We start from the raw sequence: 17448 nt of genomic DNA, 5'->3' as shown, positions 1-17448 counted from the left end.
AAAGCACAGATAGGGCATATACACACATGTACAATACTTTGGTTAGTTCTGCTGTCATAGATGGTCATTTCAGGTCAACACCAAATATTTCAATCTAGATTGTGTTTATTAATCCAGCAGATATCATATATCTGTTACTGTGAGGATTATTGAGATACAATTTAGGTGCGTTATATATATATTTTTGTTTTCTGAAATACTAGGAGGTTTATTTATTCAGATAAATATTTATATCAAGCAAATTCTATACCAATAGTGATTGTTAATCGTTTTTTGATGTTTGGTACTTCTTTATTATTAATATGACAATAGTATGGCAATAGTCTGTCACACATCATTATATATTTACATTCTCGCAACCATTCACAGGTAAAATACCCTGAAACCAGGTTTGACGTCAATACACACCTGATGTCTAATTAATTAGTTCACCAATCTACTAGGTTCTAATCACGGAAATATAACTAAGAGATATATTGTGTATTTTTTCTTTCTTTTGTGACAGTCATTTATTCATATGTTGTCTGTGATAATTTGTATTATTCCAGTAGGATAATTCTGTGATTTCTAACATTAAGAGATAATTACGACATAAGTTTTGTTCTTCACTAGACAGGGTTAAAATTTTCAAACCCAGCCCAAATTAATCATGTGATAGAGTTTCTTAACTATATATATGTGAATTTTATTTTTATGTAGTAAGCTATGATTAAGGACCCTAGTGGTCTGAAACACGTAAGCGTGGTCCCGGGATTGTTGTTTTATCCCTTTTTTTAAAATGACCTAAATAAAAATCGAATTTTTTATACATTTGAGTGCTGGATCTGCCTTTTCTCCACTGTATTCTGTTAATGCAACCTGGGTTCTATGCAGCCAAATCCAACCTGCCTTGTGGTGGGCTTTGGTGAAGACCATAGAGTAGCCTTGGACTCTACAGTATTGACAGACTTGAGGTAGCCGATTACTTGCACGCTTTATCCAGACAGTCTCCAGCTAACTTTGGGGAATCGCTTACAGAGCAATTCCATAACTTTCACTCTGGGAATTGCTTAATTAGTGATTCCATTACAGTAATCCTGTAGTTCACAGGAATTCATCTACACAGGGGAGAATGACCTCCTGCCTACATATAAGAGCATGGTCAATTTTGGTAGTCAGACTGAGATCACATGACACAGCTGCCCATAATGAAATGGTTCAAAATGTATTGCTGCAGCTGAGCTGGGAAGAAACTAACAATGAAACTGAATGACACTGCTAGAATATTGCTAATGAGTTAGCATGATGTGTGCAAAAAAATTATATTCCGTTAAAAGCTACAAAATGGTGCAAAAAGCGGCGCAAATCTATACCTGCTTATAGAAGGAATAGGTTTCTTTTTCTGGCTTTGGGGCAGCCCAAGATACGCTAAATTTATTAAGAGGCATCGCATTTTACTCCATCGCATTTCTGATTAAGACTGGTGTATGAAATACCAGTCTTAATAAATCTCTCCCAACGTGTATGTTTGGTGGATTTAGGGCTCTGACTGCTATAAGGATATATAAAGAAAATAATAAGCACGAAATATTGGACTTAAAATCGATGTGGAGTTAAAAGATGATAATACATTTTAAGGCTTAATGTTCTCGTTATTGACTTTGTTTATATATATAATAAAAAGAAAACAACTTCTAATAGAAAGTGCTCCCAGTATATGAATTTTTCTTCAGTATAAGAAATAAGAAATAACCATACAGTAACAAAATACGATGTTCTTTTATTGTCAATATAGTGTAACATTGTTTATGCCACTGATTGCATATTTAGTTGGCAGCAACAGTCTGATCCACCCAGTTACGAAGCTCGGTGACGCGGGCATAAACAGCTGGGGTTGAGGTAGAGCATGTGCTGCTTCCCCATGACACAATACCGACCAGTGACCAAGAACCATTGTTCTGGCAAACAAGAGGTCCACCGGAATCACCCTGAAAGGAAAAAGATATAAACATTTTTTCAGACTGAATGCGGCAGAACAAAAACTGTTTTATTCCCTATAATATATGAATAATAAGGTACAGTAGAGTCTCCATGCACCTCTGTGGGAGCCGTATTACGGGAAAAAGGAGCTGTAATACGACCTTGTGCATGAGTCCTGTGATCAAGTCCTATTATGACAATTTAAACAGAGTAATCATTTCATTTTAATAGCTGAACACAAACCATGCAAGAAGAGGCTCCAGCAGCTCCACCGCAGACCATGACGTCACTGATGTTGCTACCCCAGTAGGTCTTACACTGAGTATTGGACAGCACAGGCAGAGCAGTTTGCTGCAGTTTGCTGGGGGTACTCAATGCTACAGGAGGAAACATAAAAAAAATATATATATATAAGTTGAACTGTGATTCATAACCAACATAAAATTATCGGTTTTATCATTGAATAAGTGTTTATTCACATATTACGATAACAGTAAAAGCACAGCAAAACTGTATGCAGTCACAATTTTGCTGTGATAATTGATCATTTATTTTTAAATAAGTAGTTGGAATTAGTTTAGAGGTACTTTTGGGGACTGGTCGGGGGTATAATTTTTTTAGAAGTCTGGTCTGGGGTCTAATTCATTTAGAGAGTTTAGTCTGGGGTATTAATTAATTTAGGGGTCTGGTCTGAGGCCTGAATTTACGGGTCTTGTCTGGTGTCTGAATTATTTACAAAATTTGGACTAGGGTCCGATTTATTCTAAGGTCTGGTTTTGGGTCTAATTAAATTAGCGGTCTGGCCTAAAGTATAATTAATTTAGGCACCCTTATCTTGGGACTGAATTAATGCAGGGGTCTGGGGTCTGATTAATTTAGGGGGTCTAGTCTGTGTCTGAATTAGTTACGGGGTCTGGTCTGGGGTCTTAAATAATAATGGGGTCTGTTCTGAGGTCTGAATAAATTTAAAGGTCTGAAACAATTTAGGGATCTGGTCTGGGGTTTGATTTAATAAAGGGATCATGTTTGGGGTTAATTAGTGGTCTTGTCTGGACTGGGGTCTGATGAATTTAGGGTTCTGGTCTGTGGTCTGAAATAATTTAGGGGCCTTGCCTGGGGTCTGAATAATTTTGGGACCTGGTGTCTGGATTAATTTTGGGGTCTGTGCTGGGTCTAAATTTATTTTGGCGTCTAAAAGATTGCTATCGAGCTTATCATATTCTATGCTCTGCTTTCTAGTTAAGTCTTCTTTTATCTGTATCCAGGCACTACTATTCCATCAGTATAGCATTCAGGGGCATTGGGCAGAACCTAGGCAGTAGCTAGGTACAACAATGGGGGCACAGTATTGGTGGTGGCAGCAGGATTGCAGTGTTATAGGATTGGGGGGTGTTGATGGGCGACAGAAGCAAGGGGCCAAAAACATCTGGGTAGAAATTTGGGTCGGATGAAGAAGAAAAGGAGCATGAACAACTCCGATCAGGGAAGACTTCACCTGTGATTGACTGGATTTAATAGAAATGTACTCTGCTTGTAACAGCATCTGATCAATTATACTGTGTATTCTCTTGTATAGTCTGCAGGACAATGATACTCTGCAGAGCGCTTGTGTAGAACAGGTATTTGATGGCCATTGTATGGCGGTATTATTGGTTTCGATTTTTTTTGACATTATTTTGATATATTACAATTTATGGTAATTGGGTTGGTGCTAGCGCTATGGCAATGACTGGTGCAGAAGTAGTTTTTAAAGATGAGTGACCACCAGATTCCACATGCCAAGTGTCATTACAATGAAAAAAAAATGGAATTTAGCTATACAGGCATATGTATGAAGGCCTTCTTGCCAGTCTTCACTTTTACTGACACAAATGCATCTTTTGTTTGTGTCTGCAAAAGTGCAATTGATTCACAATTTTTTTTGCTACATTTGTTCTAGGAAAAGTGGCTGTGAACAATGACAGGTTAGACCTGATTATTGTTCAGTAGTGAGGTCTACATTACCCCCCATGTATAAATTGTTGGGGGTGGGCACCCCTCGCTATTCTACTTCCTAGACTGGCTCAGCTTGTACTCCAGTCTTTATATACGGTCTTTGTCAAATCTGAAATTGAAATGTTGCATATAATGCCACAAATTTCTAGATCTTACCATTGTATCTGGTCTTTCCCCATCCACTGGTTACACAGATGCGGCCATCATCATACACCTCACCAGGATTAGCCAAGCACACTGGGGATACAGTAGCACCAAAAACAGCAGGCATAGCAAGTTTAATCAGAGCAATATCATTATTGATGGTGTTGGAATTCCAGTTGGGGTGGGTAAAAACCTAAAAGAATAGACAAAAAACATATTTATAATACATAAAGTTAAAGTTGATATATTTTTGTCTTTTTCAACCATAGCAATCATGCTGTTTTGAAACCATGGGCAACAAACACTAGTATAGCATTATACATAGTAGATATAATTCATTAAACTAATTCATGTATGATTATTTTGTACCGTGCTATTACTTTGACAATATTAACTAGTATATAAATCTCTTCAAGAAATGTTTGTGTTTGCTTGTTTTTATGATTTGTAGGTGATATACTTATTTGATTTGTCTTCTGGAATTACAGAAAACGATTACTTTACCAGCTTGTCTGTCGTAGGACATACAGGTATTTAAGTTAACAATTCCGTCTCTGTGACATATATAGTATATGGAAAACTTTATTTGATGATGACAAAGGGAATTTGATCACTACTTAAGATTCAGGTAGATAATGGTGGGGACTTTTGTCGGTGCTGCTCGTGGATACCAATAACTAAGCAGTTACTTTTAAAAGATAATTTATTTGATGCAGTAAAAAGTGGGATTATATACACAGGATCATCTAAGAAAAACCGCCCAAATGCAAATTGAAGTACAGGATAGGCTCCATTCACACGACCATAATTGGTTCCGAAATTATGGACAGTAATTGCGGATCATAATACGGTTCCATTGATTTCTATGGCCCACAGACACCTTCCCATATATTTACGGGAAGGTGTCCAGGCCGTAGAAAGTTTCTGCAAAAAATAGGACATGTCCTATTTTTTTATTTTTACAGACGGTGCTCCCATACTTTATAATGGGAGCATGGCCTGCAAATGCGGGGGACTGTCCACAGTCGGCTGTGCCCATAATCACGGACTGTCATTACGGGCGCGGTCATGTGCATGGGGACTTAGAGTTCAAACAGGGCATTAAAACTATCATCAGTAAAGATTTAAATATTTGATTGACTGTCCTGTGATCGCTCGATCATGTTATCCTTCATAGTGTGCGCGCAAGGGATGATGATAAATAGTGTAAGTGTTCACAGGTCACAACAATAGTGATAATTAATATTTGCTAGGTAAGTATTTAAAAAAATTATTAATGGATACATTGGTTTATATATTTTCGGAGATTTTCATATATTAACCAGTCTATATGACGTAGATACAATAATAATAATAATAATAATAATAATAATAATAATAACCAGGTTATTCTTCTAGTATTAAGATGGCCATTTTTCTTTTGGGACAGTCTGTATGCGGTCCACACAAGATACTAAAACATAATTTTATCGGAACATTGTTTTTTTATGTGTCCAAATTTTGTAAAGTTTGTTATTTTTGTGTTTTATACAGATATTTATGTTTCTTTATTGGCATATCATCATGTTAGTACAGGTTCCTGAAAAACTGTCATAAATGCCACGTGACGGGAGTTCAGATAAATACATATATAAATGGGAGTTGAAATAAATACATATTTAAATACAATTGCGCAAAATATGTAGATAGATGAGGATTACAAATAGAGTGGGGAAATATATACACAAGCCTATTTACATGTATATATAATCACATATGCTATACATTTATCGTTATACAACACATACATACACAAACCAACACACATGTATGTGCAGCAACATCCATATATGCAAATACATGTAGGGCAATAAGGGTAATAAATTCAACTGTAATGTACTCTGCGAGGTTCGGGATTTGCGTATTTGTTGTGTTGACCACTAGTGCATAGACAGGTAGTGAAAGTGAAGTCACGTAATGCGTATGGTTCTTGGTGGGTAATGTATGCGGGTATTCATAGATATACATATGTATAGCCTGTTGGGTTATCTTCAAACTTATCATAAGAATATTTTGTTTAATTTTACCCGATATTACTGGGGTTATTTTCTGTTTGGGGAGGCTTTATGATTCTTTCTTTTCTGGGGAGCATATTGCACGGTTGACTCTGGGAGATGTTCAATATTATGTTAAGGTCCACTTGTCAATTCACATGTTTTAATCTTAAATTACTGCTTCTGATATTTTGTTTAGTCCTTCTGGTAATAAACTGTGTAGCTTATAGATCCAGATGATCTAACATTTTTTAAAAACTTCAAATCTATTCGGTATGTAGGGAGAAATCATATAAATGGGGGTAATATTGATCGGATCTGGGTTGTTTAGATGGTAACGGGTGTAGTGCCGGGACAGGCCATAATTTTTGGTAACAGTTCTTAATATTCGATCTGTCGTTATTAAGTCTGCAGTGGAGCAGTTGGATAGTTCGCCCAATATATTGTAATATTTGCATTCCATCAGATATATAATGCAGGTTTTGTTTAATAGAAAAAAAATTTAATGGTTGTTTTAGAGGTGTATGTGGTGGTGTTGTGGCAGATGGTTTTGCAGCAAAGGTATCTAGTTCTATTACATTTATAGCTGCCAGGTTTATTATCCATTCTTTAGGCCATTGTTCGTGGTTGTTATTTTAATCTACTGAGATCTAGAATGTTTCTTAGGGTGGGGGCTCTTCGCAAGGTGATATGTGGTAATTTTTGCATGTGTTCCTATAGGAAAGGGTCGTTACGTAGTAGGGGCAGGTGTTTCTGAAGTATGCCTTGCATATCGCTGTGTGCATAATTATAGGTAGTTCTAAAGTTGGTATGGGGTTCATTTTGATCAGTACTGGCCTATTTGCAGTAAACATGTTGGAATTGTTTATGAAAGGGCGCTCTGATGCACTGTTTAAAAGGACACTCTGCTGGCATTGTTTATGTGGGGCACTTTGCTGGCGCTATTGTTTTTGGGAGGCACTCGCTAGCAATATTTATGGGAGGGCAATCTTATTGGACTGTTACTGGGATCACTGATGCTGCTGTTAATAAAGACAGATTACTGTACTTTTTGGCAGGTTTTATACAGAAATAAAACTTTTTCCATATTTGTAGTCTCTCTAAGAATTATTCTTAAAAATAGGCAAGTACAATAGTGTTTTGATGGTCCAAAAGGGTCTGACTTCACTTCAAAATTCTATATAACTTACTCTTGAAACACCCAGAGACTGGATTGCTTCAGCAGATGAGCTTCTATCATGCTCTCCAAGCACAACACGGTCACTGGCCCTGTGAAGATACAGTTTACCATGTCACAAACAATGTCACAAAAAAATCACGTTGAGGCTTTGTTGTAGTTTTGTTGCTTTTTTAATATTAATTGCTCCAAAACCATGATAAAACATTGTGCGTTTGCCTAACTATGCAACAAAAACTGCACCAAAAGCTGCAAGTGTAAATGCAGCCTAAAAAATGTCTTCAATTATGGTTGATTACTCCATATTTATCAAATTTATATATGTAAAACTTATACAGCTTTTATTGTAATTTCTGCTAAATAATACCACAATACAGTATCCAAATAATGCTACCATATAGTACCCAGATAAGGGTAGCATAGAGCACCCTCTTGATACCTTCATAATGTGCCCACACGATACTGCTATTCAGTGTCCAAATAATACTGCCATACAATCCCTTAGAAATTCCCCCATATAGTGCCCAAATAACACTTCCAAATGCAGCCCATATAATGCCGCCCTACAGTTCCCACAAGTAATAATGAGTGAAGTTAACGTTAACATCACTAGTATTCTAGTACAGTTAAAGTACCTTGTTTCCTAGGACAGTTATGGGGCAATGGTTAAGTTTCTGGTGGTCTAGGACAGTGAAGTGATTCATACCTGGTGGTCATTAAAGGGGTTAATGTTTTTATTCCATTTGTCTAGGCTTAATGGATGTTCTGCTGTAACTGGAAGCTGAAGACCGTCAGCCAGTCTAAATCTTCCTGCAGGGCTTTGGTTATTCAAATCAGTAAAGGGCAGGGGATAGAGAGGACATTGCTGTTACATTACATCAGGAATGCCAACTGTCCGTAACTACATGAACAGAGCATAAAAAGAGACAGTTTTTCCAGTGTCTGGAACAAAAAATGCATGCGTCTGTGATTTTGTTCTTTTTAGCCAATGGATCTTTTGCAGGTTTTATTTTAAATATCCTCTTTTCATGGTTTACAGTAAATGCTATTTATAAGTGCATATCAGTATCTGAGCTATAGACATATATTATTTATAAACTTTATAATTCATTTTATTTTTATTTTTCATGGTGTCCATAATATTTGGGGGGGATTTTTGGATAAGTTATCCTGAAAATAGAAAAAGATCAGGTTGGCAACCTTGTATAACAGCCACACAGTCCTCTGTATGGTCAAACAGAGTGTCCAGTGTAAATGATGTTTCTGTGTGACTACTAGAGCAGACAGTGAAGATGAATATTTTATAGCACCCCTGCTAGATTGCTAATAATGTTCCCATTATGAGGGTCCCCTAAAAAATAGGGTTCTTGGAAATTGCCCAGTTTACCACATCCTAATGCCAACTCTGACCCGTGTAGCTACTAAAATGCATCTGAATAACAGTATTGCCCTCCTGGTCCTAAAATTTCAATTTTGATTTCTATAAATTGTTCTATGTTCATTTCATGCAACTGTGAATTACAAAGGAAGGAATGCTATTCAGCTATAGCGGTATGATAATTCTAATGTAATATCTGTAAGAGACAGAGATATCTTACTATACAATTAAATGCCTTGCTTTCATTATGCATATAAATCTACTGAGTGTGAAGTCTTTTTACAAAACTGCATGCAGTGGTTAAGGAGATAAGGTTATGGTTAGTGGGAAAGCTTGGTATGTATCCTCAGAAAACTAAAAGCTATGAACCTGCTATCCGTATTTCAGAATTAAAGTTCTAGTCCATATTTCAGACATCAATATAGGAAAGGGTTCTTTACAGTTAGAGTAATCAAACTATGGAATCCCTACCCGAAGGGTAATGGCAAATAGCATGTCAGAAAAAAGGCTAGATGTTTATCTAATGACGAATGGCATTGCGGGTTATAAGTAATCTAGCAATGAATGACGAGTAATGGATCCAGGTGGGTTAAGCTTGATCGACCTTTGTCTTTTTTCAACCTATGTAACGATGTAATTAAGAATTGTTTTTACATAATCATTCTTCTGACTGATGAAACTTACGCAACACTGCAATGAGCAGCAGTCACCGCCCATCCACTGCTGATCAGGGAGCCACCGCAATAATGCCATCCAGTGCGGTCCTACAGAATATAAAACATTACATAATTGAGAGTAATATGTAAAATGATTGACTATAGTCAATTATCATGAAAGAGTTTCCTTGCTGCAGTCATGTCAAATACTGACACAGAAGGAGATGGCTGCAGCAGGCACACACTTTCTGTGTTCCGCACATTCCACATTGGGAAATCGGGGTGAGACAATGTATGTACAGGCATGTTTACTTGAAGCAGTACTCAGTTCTGTGGGCACTGTTAGTAGAGAGGGAGGGATTTCTCTTTAATATATTTTATTTAAAAGTCATTTTATTGCTAATGAATAAGGATATGTTCAAACAATGTTTTTTTTTAACGTGAATTTCAGCAAATATTCCATGTCAAAATCTGTATGAAATCTGCCTCCCATTGATTTTAATGGGGAATTTGCATGTCTGTATAGAAGTTACGTCAATAAGAGACATGCTGGCGGTTTTCCACGCGCTGATTAGCCCCATTTAATGGGGACAATATGCATTGCGGAAATGTAGGCTAATTTGTGTAAAAAATTATTCGATTTCTGATCGAGATTTATCTTGAAATCCACGTCAGATTTTTCTTCTTTTAAATCCGTTGTCTGAACATAGCCTAAGAGAACAACATTTTTTTTTTAAAAATCAGGAAAACCTATAAACCTATATTGTAAGGAGCATATTGCCTTATATAACTATAACAAGGGGACATATTCTACATCTAAAAGAAAGAAGGTTTCTGCAAACATATAAGAGGGTTCTTTACTATAAGGGCATGACCACACGTGGCGGATTTCCTCCGCAACTGTCCGCATCAATGCCGCACAGAATCTGCGTTGCAGATTCTGCTGCGGATCTGCACAAAATGTGCAGTAAATTGATGCGGACTAGCTGCTGCGGACTGCGGGAAAAGTGCTTCCCTTCTCCCTATCAGTGCAGGATAGAGAGAAGGGACAGCACTTTCCCTAGTGAAAGTAAACGAATTTCATACTTACCGGCCGTTGTCTTGGTGACGCGTCCCTCTTTCGGCATCCAGCCCGACCTCCCTGGATGACGCGCCAGTCCATGTGACCGCTGCAGCCTGTGCTTGGCCTGTGATTGGCTGCAGCCGTCACTTAGACTGAAACGTCATCCTGGGAGGCCGGACTGGAGACAGAAGCAGGGAGTTCTCGGTAAGTATGAACTTATATTTTTTTACAGGTTGCTGTATATTGTGATCGGTAGTCACTGTCCAGGGTGCAGAAACAGTTACTGCCGATCGCTTAACTCTTTCAGCACCCTGGACAGTGACTATTTACAGACGTCTCCTAGCAACGCTCCCGTCATTACGGGAGCCCCATTGACTTCCTCAGTCTGGCTGTAGACCTAGAAATACATAGGTCCAGCCAGAATGAAGAAATGTCATGGCAAAAAAGCAAGACGCATCCGCAGCACACATAACATGTGCATGACAGCTGCGGACTTCATTGCGGAACTTAGAATCTCCATTGAAGTCAATGGAGAAATTCCGCCATGAGTCCGCCACTGCTCCGCAACAGACAGAGCATGCTGCGGACACCAAATTCCGCTCCGCAGCCTATGCTCCGCAGCGGAATGTTACGCATCGTCTAAACGAACACTTCTAAATAGAAGTGGAAGTCAATGCAGAAACGGCTCCGCTGCGGATTAACGCTGCGGAGTGTCCGCAGCGGAATTTAAGTGAAATTCCGCCACGTGTGAACCCAGCCTAAGAGCGGTGAGCCTATGGAACTCTCTGCCAGAGGAAATTGTAATGGTTAATTTACTAAAATAGTTTAGAAGGTGCCTGGATGCTTTTCTTACAGGGAACCTGTCACGTTAAAAATGCAGTTTGATCTGCATGCAGCATATTACACAGCAGGTGGAGCTGAGCAGATGTATATATATATATATATATATATATATATATATATATATATATATATATATATTTTATTATTATTTTTTTGTGGGGAAAACATGTTGTATAACTTAATTTAAATCTCTGCTCAATCTGGGTTTAGGAGTCCAGTGGGCGGTCCTACTCAGTGATTACCATACAGAGATGGCTGTCAATCAGTAAATAAGACTGCCCACTGGACTTCTAGAGTTCTAGCAGAGATTTAAATTAGGAAAAACACAAATAATACTGTATCTTTTCCCACAAAACTATATATCAATCTGCTCTCCTCCACCTGCTCTATAATACGCTGCCCATAGTTTGGACTTTGGATAGTTTCAATGTGACAGTTTCCCTTTAACCCCTTAATGACCAGCTATTTTGGACCTTAATGACCAAGCTATTTTTGACGTTTTTCAATCGTCGCATTCCAAGAGCTATAAGTTTTTTATTTTTGCGTCGACATCGCTGTATAAGGTCTTGTTTTTTGCGGGACCAGTTGTATTTTTTAATAGCACCATTTTGAGGTACATATTATTTATTGATTAACTTTTATTAACTTTTTTGGGGGGGGAAATAGAAAAAAATCTGAAATTTCGCCACTCTTTTTTGCGTCCTAAATCTACGCAGTTTACCGTGTGGTATAAATAACACAATAACTTTATTCAGCGGGTTGTTACGATTGCAACGATACCAAATTTGTATAGTTTTTGTATGTTTTACTACTTTTACACAGTAAAAACGCTTTTTTTTTAAAAGTATTTGTTTTTGTGTCTCCGTATTTGAAAAGCCGTGACGTTTTTCTTTTTTCGCCGATGCAGCTGTATGAGGGCTTTTTTTTTGCGGGACGACTTTTTATTGGTACCATTTTGGAGTAGATGTGACTTTTTGATCACTTTTTAATCACATTTTTTTAAAGTCAGGATTCACAGAAAACAGCAATTTTTCCATCTTTTTTTATTTAATTTTTTACGGCGTTCACCCTGCGGGTTAAATAATGTTATAGATTTATAGTCGGGGTCGTTACGGACGCGGCGATACCAAATATGTGTAACTTTTTTACTGTATTTTGTTTTTTTAATACTAAAGCAAGGGGAAAAGCTGGGTTTTTCATTTTTTTTTCACATTTTTTTTTATTAACTTTATCAAACTTTTTTTTAAACTTTTTTACTAGTCCCACTAGGGGACTATAATATGCGATTCTGCGATCGCTATTATAATACACTGCAATACTTTTGTATTGCAGTGTATTATGCCTGTCCGTTTAAAACGGACAGGCATCTGCTAGGTCATGCCAGAGGCATGCCCTAGCAGGCATTCATTACAGGCAGACCTGGGGGCCTTTATTAGGCCCCCGGCTGCCATAGAAGACACAGACACTCGGCGATCGTATCGCCGGGTGTCGGTGGGAGAGAGAGGGAGCTCCCTCCCTCTCTCCAAAACCACTCAGATGCGGTGCTCGCTATTGCGCACCGCATCTGAGGGGTTAAACGGGTGAGATCGATACTTATATCGATCTCACACGGCAGAGCAGGGACGCTCCCAGCCCTCAGCTGCTTCTAGCAGCTGAGAGCAGGGAGATTTGACAGCTCCCTGCTCTGTAAACTTATTCTGATGCCGCAACGTAAAAAGTCTATGGCATCGGAATAAGGCCCGTTAGTGACCGACGTAGAAACACGATGGGCCGGTCACTAACGGGTTAAGTGTAATAGTATTACAGGTTATGTTTACTAGATGGATCGTTAAACCAGGGATCTATTCTGATTGCCATATTGGAGTCGGGGAGGAATTATTCCCTAAAATGAAGAAATTCGTTTTTTGCCTCATGGGGGTTTTGCCTTCATCTGGATCAACATTGCAGAATAATAGGCTGAACAAACTATGATACTATGGTACATATATAATTACCACTCATGGAATATAACAATAACAAATGGCAACACGCAAGTAAATGCTGTAAATATAAGGACAGATTAAATTACAATATAAGTAGTAGTATTTAGCAGGTAGTAGCATAATAGCAGGTACCTAGGTTAATCCAGTTAAGGCAGCACAGATGTGAAATATATTTAATGGTCAAAATGCTAATTTATAGAGTATTAAATTACAGTGCTTATAGTAGAACTTTCTGTAAATACAGCAATGCATGAATGGATAGATATATCATATATGTTATATTTGCTGGGTTTTTTTTAGTAGCTTTTTGTACATATATTGGATTGTTGGCTGCAGTTTATACTTTGTATATTTATCATCATGGGCATATGTGGTTAACACAAAATTGGCAATACTAAATGTACTTATTAAACAATACAATTATTAAACAATGTAGTGAAATATAAGCATTATTAGAATTTGCATAAGATAAACATGTCTATAATATAAATTCTTAAATACCTGCAGGGAAACTTGCCAAGGCCAGGATCCAGGTACTGCCTCTTCACCATTCACAATCCTGGCAAATCCAGTGATCACTGGTGAAACCTGGGGAACTCCGCAGCCTAGATAAAAAAGTCATTTTGAAAGTAGAAAACGTCTTACATTGTGCCATTTATTATACAGATGTAAAATAATTTTATAAAGTCCCAAAAACACAGATATAATTTTTTTTATAAACAATATTTTTTATTTCGCTTTTTGGGGAACGATATTGACATCATATTCACAAATATCTTAGTTAATGAATAAGACAAAAATATAAAATCTCATGTACATGATCATATTTATGATCCATATAACGTGGATCCCAAGTACAATGGTGATGCATTTTAATGTAACCATTCAGACTGCCATATAAAAGAAATTGCAGTGTGTCCCATCGATGCCATATATTGGTCTGTGATATGGTACTGCTCAGAAAACTACAGTTTTATATATACCTCCCAACCGTCCCGGATCCAGCAGGACAGTTTCGGATTCTGTCCGGGGTCCCGCTGTCCTGGGCGGCCGGTGGCATGTCCCGGTTTAAACTATATCTGCACCCTCAGAATGCAGATACAGTTGAATCCAATGGTGGAGCAGGGAGCCGTCATCTCCTTGCCCCACCATTCACTATGTGACTACAGCCATGAGTGGCCCGGCACAGACAGGTGCAATGCAGTTACGTCATCATGCGTGCCTGAGCCAAGCCACACACAGCACAGACTGGAGGAGACCTGCCGAGAGACATCGTGGGAACTGGGCTAGGTGAGTGTTTTTTTGTTATTTTTATTAGGCACTATGGGGGCATTTTACTAGAAGTAGGGTGCAGCTATGGAGGCATTATACTGTAGGGGGGCATCAATAGGGGTATTATACTGTGGGAGGCCCTATAGAGGCAATATACTGTGTGGGTGGAACTATGGGGCATTATACTGTGTGGAGGCCAGCTATGGGAGAATTATACTGTGTGTAGGGCAGCTATGGGGGCATTATATTATGTGATGGGCACTATGGGGCATTATATTGTATGGGGGCAGCTATTGGGGGCATTATACAGTGTTGGCAGCTATGAAGGCGTTATACTGTGTGGGGGGCAGCTATGGGGGCTTAATAATGTGTGGAGGCCCTTTACGGGTTTTAAACTATGTGGAGGCTACTATGGGGGCATTATACTGTGTGGGGGCACTATGGGGTATTACACCATGTGAGGGCTTCTATGGTGCTTTATACTGTGGGGAGGCACTATGAGAGCATGATACTGTGGGCTGAACTGGGTGTGTATGAGCGGGGATTGGGGGGGTTAGAGGCGTTACATAACAGGGGAAAAAATTTTCATTCGCCACATCAGTTATCCCTTTTTACAATAATTTAAAGTTGGGAGGCATGGTTTTAAATTGTGCACCATATTACAGGCTTAATGTAACATGTCTGCATGAGATCTAAAAGTGATCTTAAAATTATAAATGCCAAAAATATAACATGTCTTTAACCATGGTAATATGATAAAAAATGCTTGAAGAGAAAGAACAAACGCTTTTTAGTGTTAGGCTGGGTTCACACGACCTATTTTCAGACGTAAACGAGGTGTATTATGCCTAGTTTTACGTCTGAAAATAGGGCTACAATACGTCGGCAAACATCTGCCCATTCATTTGAATGGGTTTGCCGACGTACTGTGCAGACAACCTGTAATTTACGCGTCGTCGTTTGACAGCTGTCAAACGACGACGCGTAAATGGACTGCCTCGGCAAAGAAGTGCAGGACACTTCTTTGCCACGTAATTTGAGCTGTTCTTCATTGAACTCAATGAAGCACAGCTCAAGATTTACGAGCGTCTCAGACGCCTCGCAAAATGCGAGGAGGAGCATTTACGTGTGAAACGAGGCAGCTGTTTTCTCTTGAAAACAGTCTGTCTTTTCACACGTAAATGACAGCTAGCGTGTGCACATACCCTTAGTCTGCCTCGGTAACTTTTACCGCATCGTAGCAAAACCGCATGTATATAAATGCAATTTTTTTTTTCAGTCCAGTTTTGCCAAAATTTTAGTTTTCTAAAACCATGACAAAGACAAATATATGTACATGATGTTTTATATTATAGAGAGATGCATTCAAAGTTCTGCGGGTTGGTATAGGAAACGGTCAACTAGTTTAGCTAAGCTCATATAATAAAGTGGGAGAGTTCTTTTTTTTAGCATCTACTAACACTACTGTGCAGAGCCTAGAGTAAAGAATGCACTTTAAAGAATGCAATGCCCCAGATGTCGTTCCATGTAATCAATAAACAAGCAAGAACGCTGTAAGATTTAAAGCCAAATTTCAGCTCTAATGCCATTGTGAATGCAGCTCTGGAGAATTATAAATGCTGTAACTCATGAAAAATACAAGATAAGTATTGCAATATATATACAAAGATTCTACCTTTTGTATGTAGAATAGCTCTATATATAAACTGTAAGATGGTGATTAAAGGGGAACATGTTCATAAAAGTTGTAATTTCTACCCAACAGGCCCCTAGTAAAGTTTTGTAGCTGGTGATGAATAAATGCATTTAATTATTTTGTATCTAATGAATGTAAAACAATTCAAAGCGATAACTGCTGATCCTTGTCAGAAAATAATAATTAATCTAATATAATTCTATGTTGTTAACCAGCAAATTATTAAACTGACCAATGAAGGGGGTGGTTAGAATCCTTTTTATAAGCTGCTCTATAATGTTCTGTATAGTTGAAACAGTTCTAGCTGATATGTATTAATATTTAAAGTCAAAATAATTATACTTACCATAGGCTGCACTAACAAAAGCCAGACAGACAACCCACAGAAATGCCATAACTGCTACTGGATGGTCGCTCTATTCCGTGGAAGAACTTATATATGAAAACTCGATGCTGATTTGTTTAATGTTTCAGTGATAAGCGCCAGCTCAAGGACAACAACCTTAATCTACAAACTTCTATGGGTTAAAAATTTACAGTATTGCTAAAGGTCATCAACTTAAAAATAAGCATGTATGTATTTAATGTTAGTTTAAATTAACCCCTTAACACCCTATGACGTACTATTACATCACTGCCGTTCGCCTGTTAACGCGAAATGCCGGGGTCTGCATTAATTAAGGTGTCTGCGGTCTGCTTTATTAATGGATCTGGTGTCTTATTTTAATTGTGTTGCTATAGATGCTGAGAATGGCTGCAGAAATGAGGGGCCGAAGATGTCTGGGGAGAAAACTCTGCAGTCAACAGGAGAAGTCGCCATGGTGGTCTGTGCTGGATGGAGAAGAAAAGTAAACAGAATGTCTACAATCCAAAAAGACGTCACTTGTGAGGGGTGTGGTGTCTGACTTTTATTTAGCTGGTGTGGTCTGGTCCGGGGTCTGCATTAATTAAGGTTCTGGGGTCTGCATTATAAATGGATCTGGTGTCTTAACCCCATCAGGCAACAGCCTGTTTTGACCCTGTGGACACAGCTGATTAACACGACAATTAAGAGAAGATTTGCAGAAATTAGCAATTTTCTCAATTTAATTTCTATCTGCTTGTAAAACAGATAGTAATACCACACAAAATAGTTACTAGTTAACATTTCCTATGTGGCTATTTTAGATTGGCATCATTTTTTAACATCCTTTTATTGTTCTAGGATGTTACAAGGCTTAGAACTTTAGCAGCAATTTCTCATATTTTCA

The 17448-nt window shown here is 38.1% G+C and overlaps 1 protein-coding gene across 1 annotated transcript; it reads right to left on the bottom strand.

Annotated features, from left to right (window-relative positions):
• Nucleotides 1–1780: 1780 nt before the first annotated feature.
• Nucleotides 1781–16593, bottom strand: LOC142660304 (chymotrypsinogen A-like). Its single transcript, XM_075836901.1, has 7 exons — nucleotides 16545–16593; nucleotides 13732–13835; nucleotides 9371–9450; nucleotides 7322–7400; nucleotides 4111–4291; nucleotides 2203–2336; nucleotides 1781–1967 (listed from the first exon to the last, which is right to left on the bottom strand). The coding sequence occupies exons 1-7, from the start codon at nucleotides 16591–16593 to the stop codon at nucleotides 1806–1808; spliced, it is 789 nt and encodes a 262-aa protein (XP_075693016.1). The 3' UTR covers nucleotides 1781–1805.
• Between the last annotated feature and the right edge of the window lie 855 nt (nucleotides 16594–17448).

This window comes from Rhinoderma darwinii, chromosome 9 (genome assembly GCF_050947455.1).
Source record: "Rhinoderma darwinii isolate aRhiDar2 chromosome 9, aRhiDar2.hap1, whole genome shotgun sequence".
Taxonomy (NCBI): Eukaryota; Metazoa; Chordata; class Amphibia; order Anura; family Rhinodermatidae; genus Rhinoderma; species Rhinoderma darwinii.
Note: the sequence above shows the minus strand (reverse complement) of the source record. Positions and strands in the feature narration are given on the sequence as shown.

Coding starts and splice junctions, on each gene's coding strand:
- LOC142660304 (XM_075836901.1), bottom strand. CDS start 16,593: ATGGCATTTCTGTGGGTTGTCTGTCTGGCTTTTGTTAGTGCAGCCTAT. Junction 13,836..16,544: donor TTTTGTTAGTGCAGCCTATG/GTAAGTATAATT, acceptor TTTTTTATCTAG/GCTGCGGAGTTCCCCAGGTT. Junction 4,292..7,321: donor AGTCTCTGGGTGTTTCAAGA/GTAAGTTATATA, acceptor CTATTCTTTTAG/GTTTTTACCCACCCCAACTG.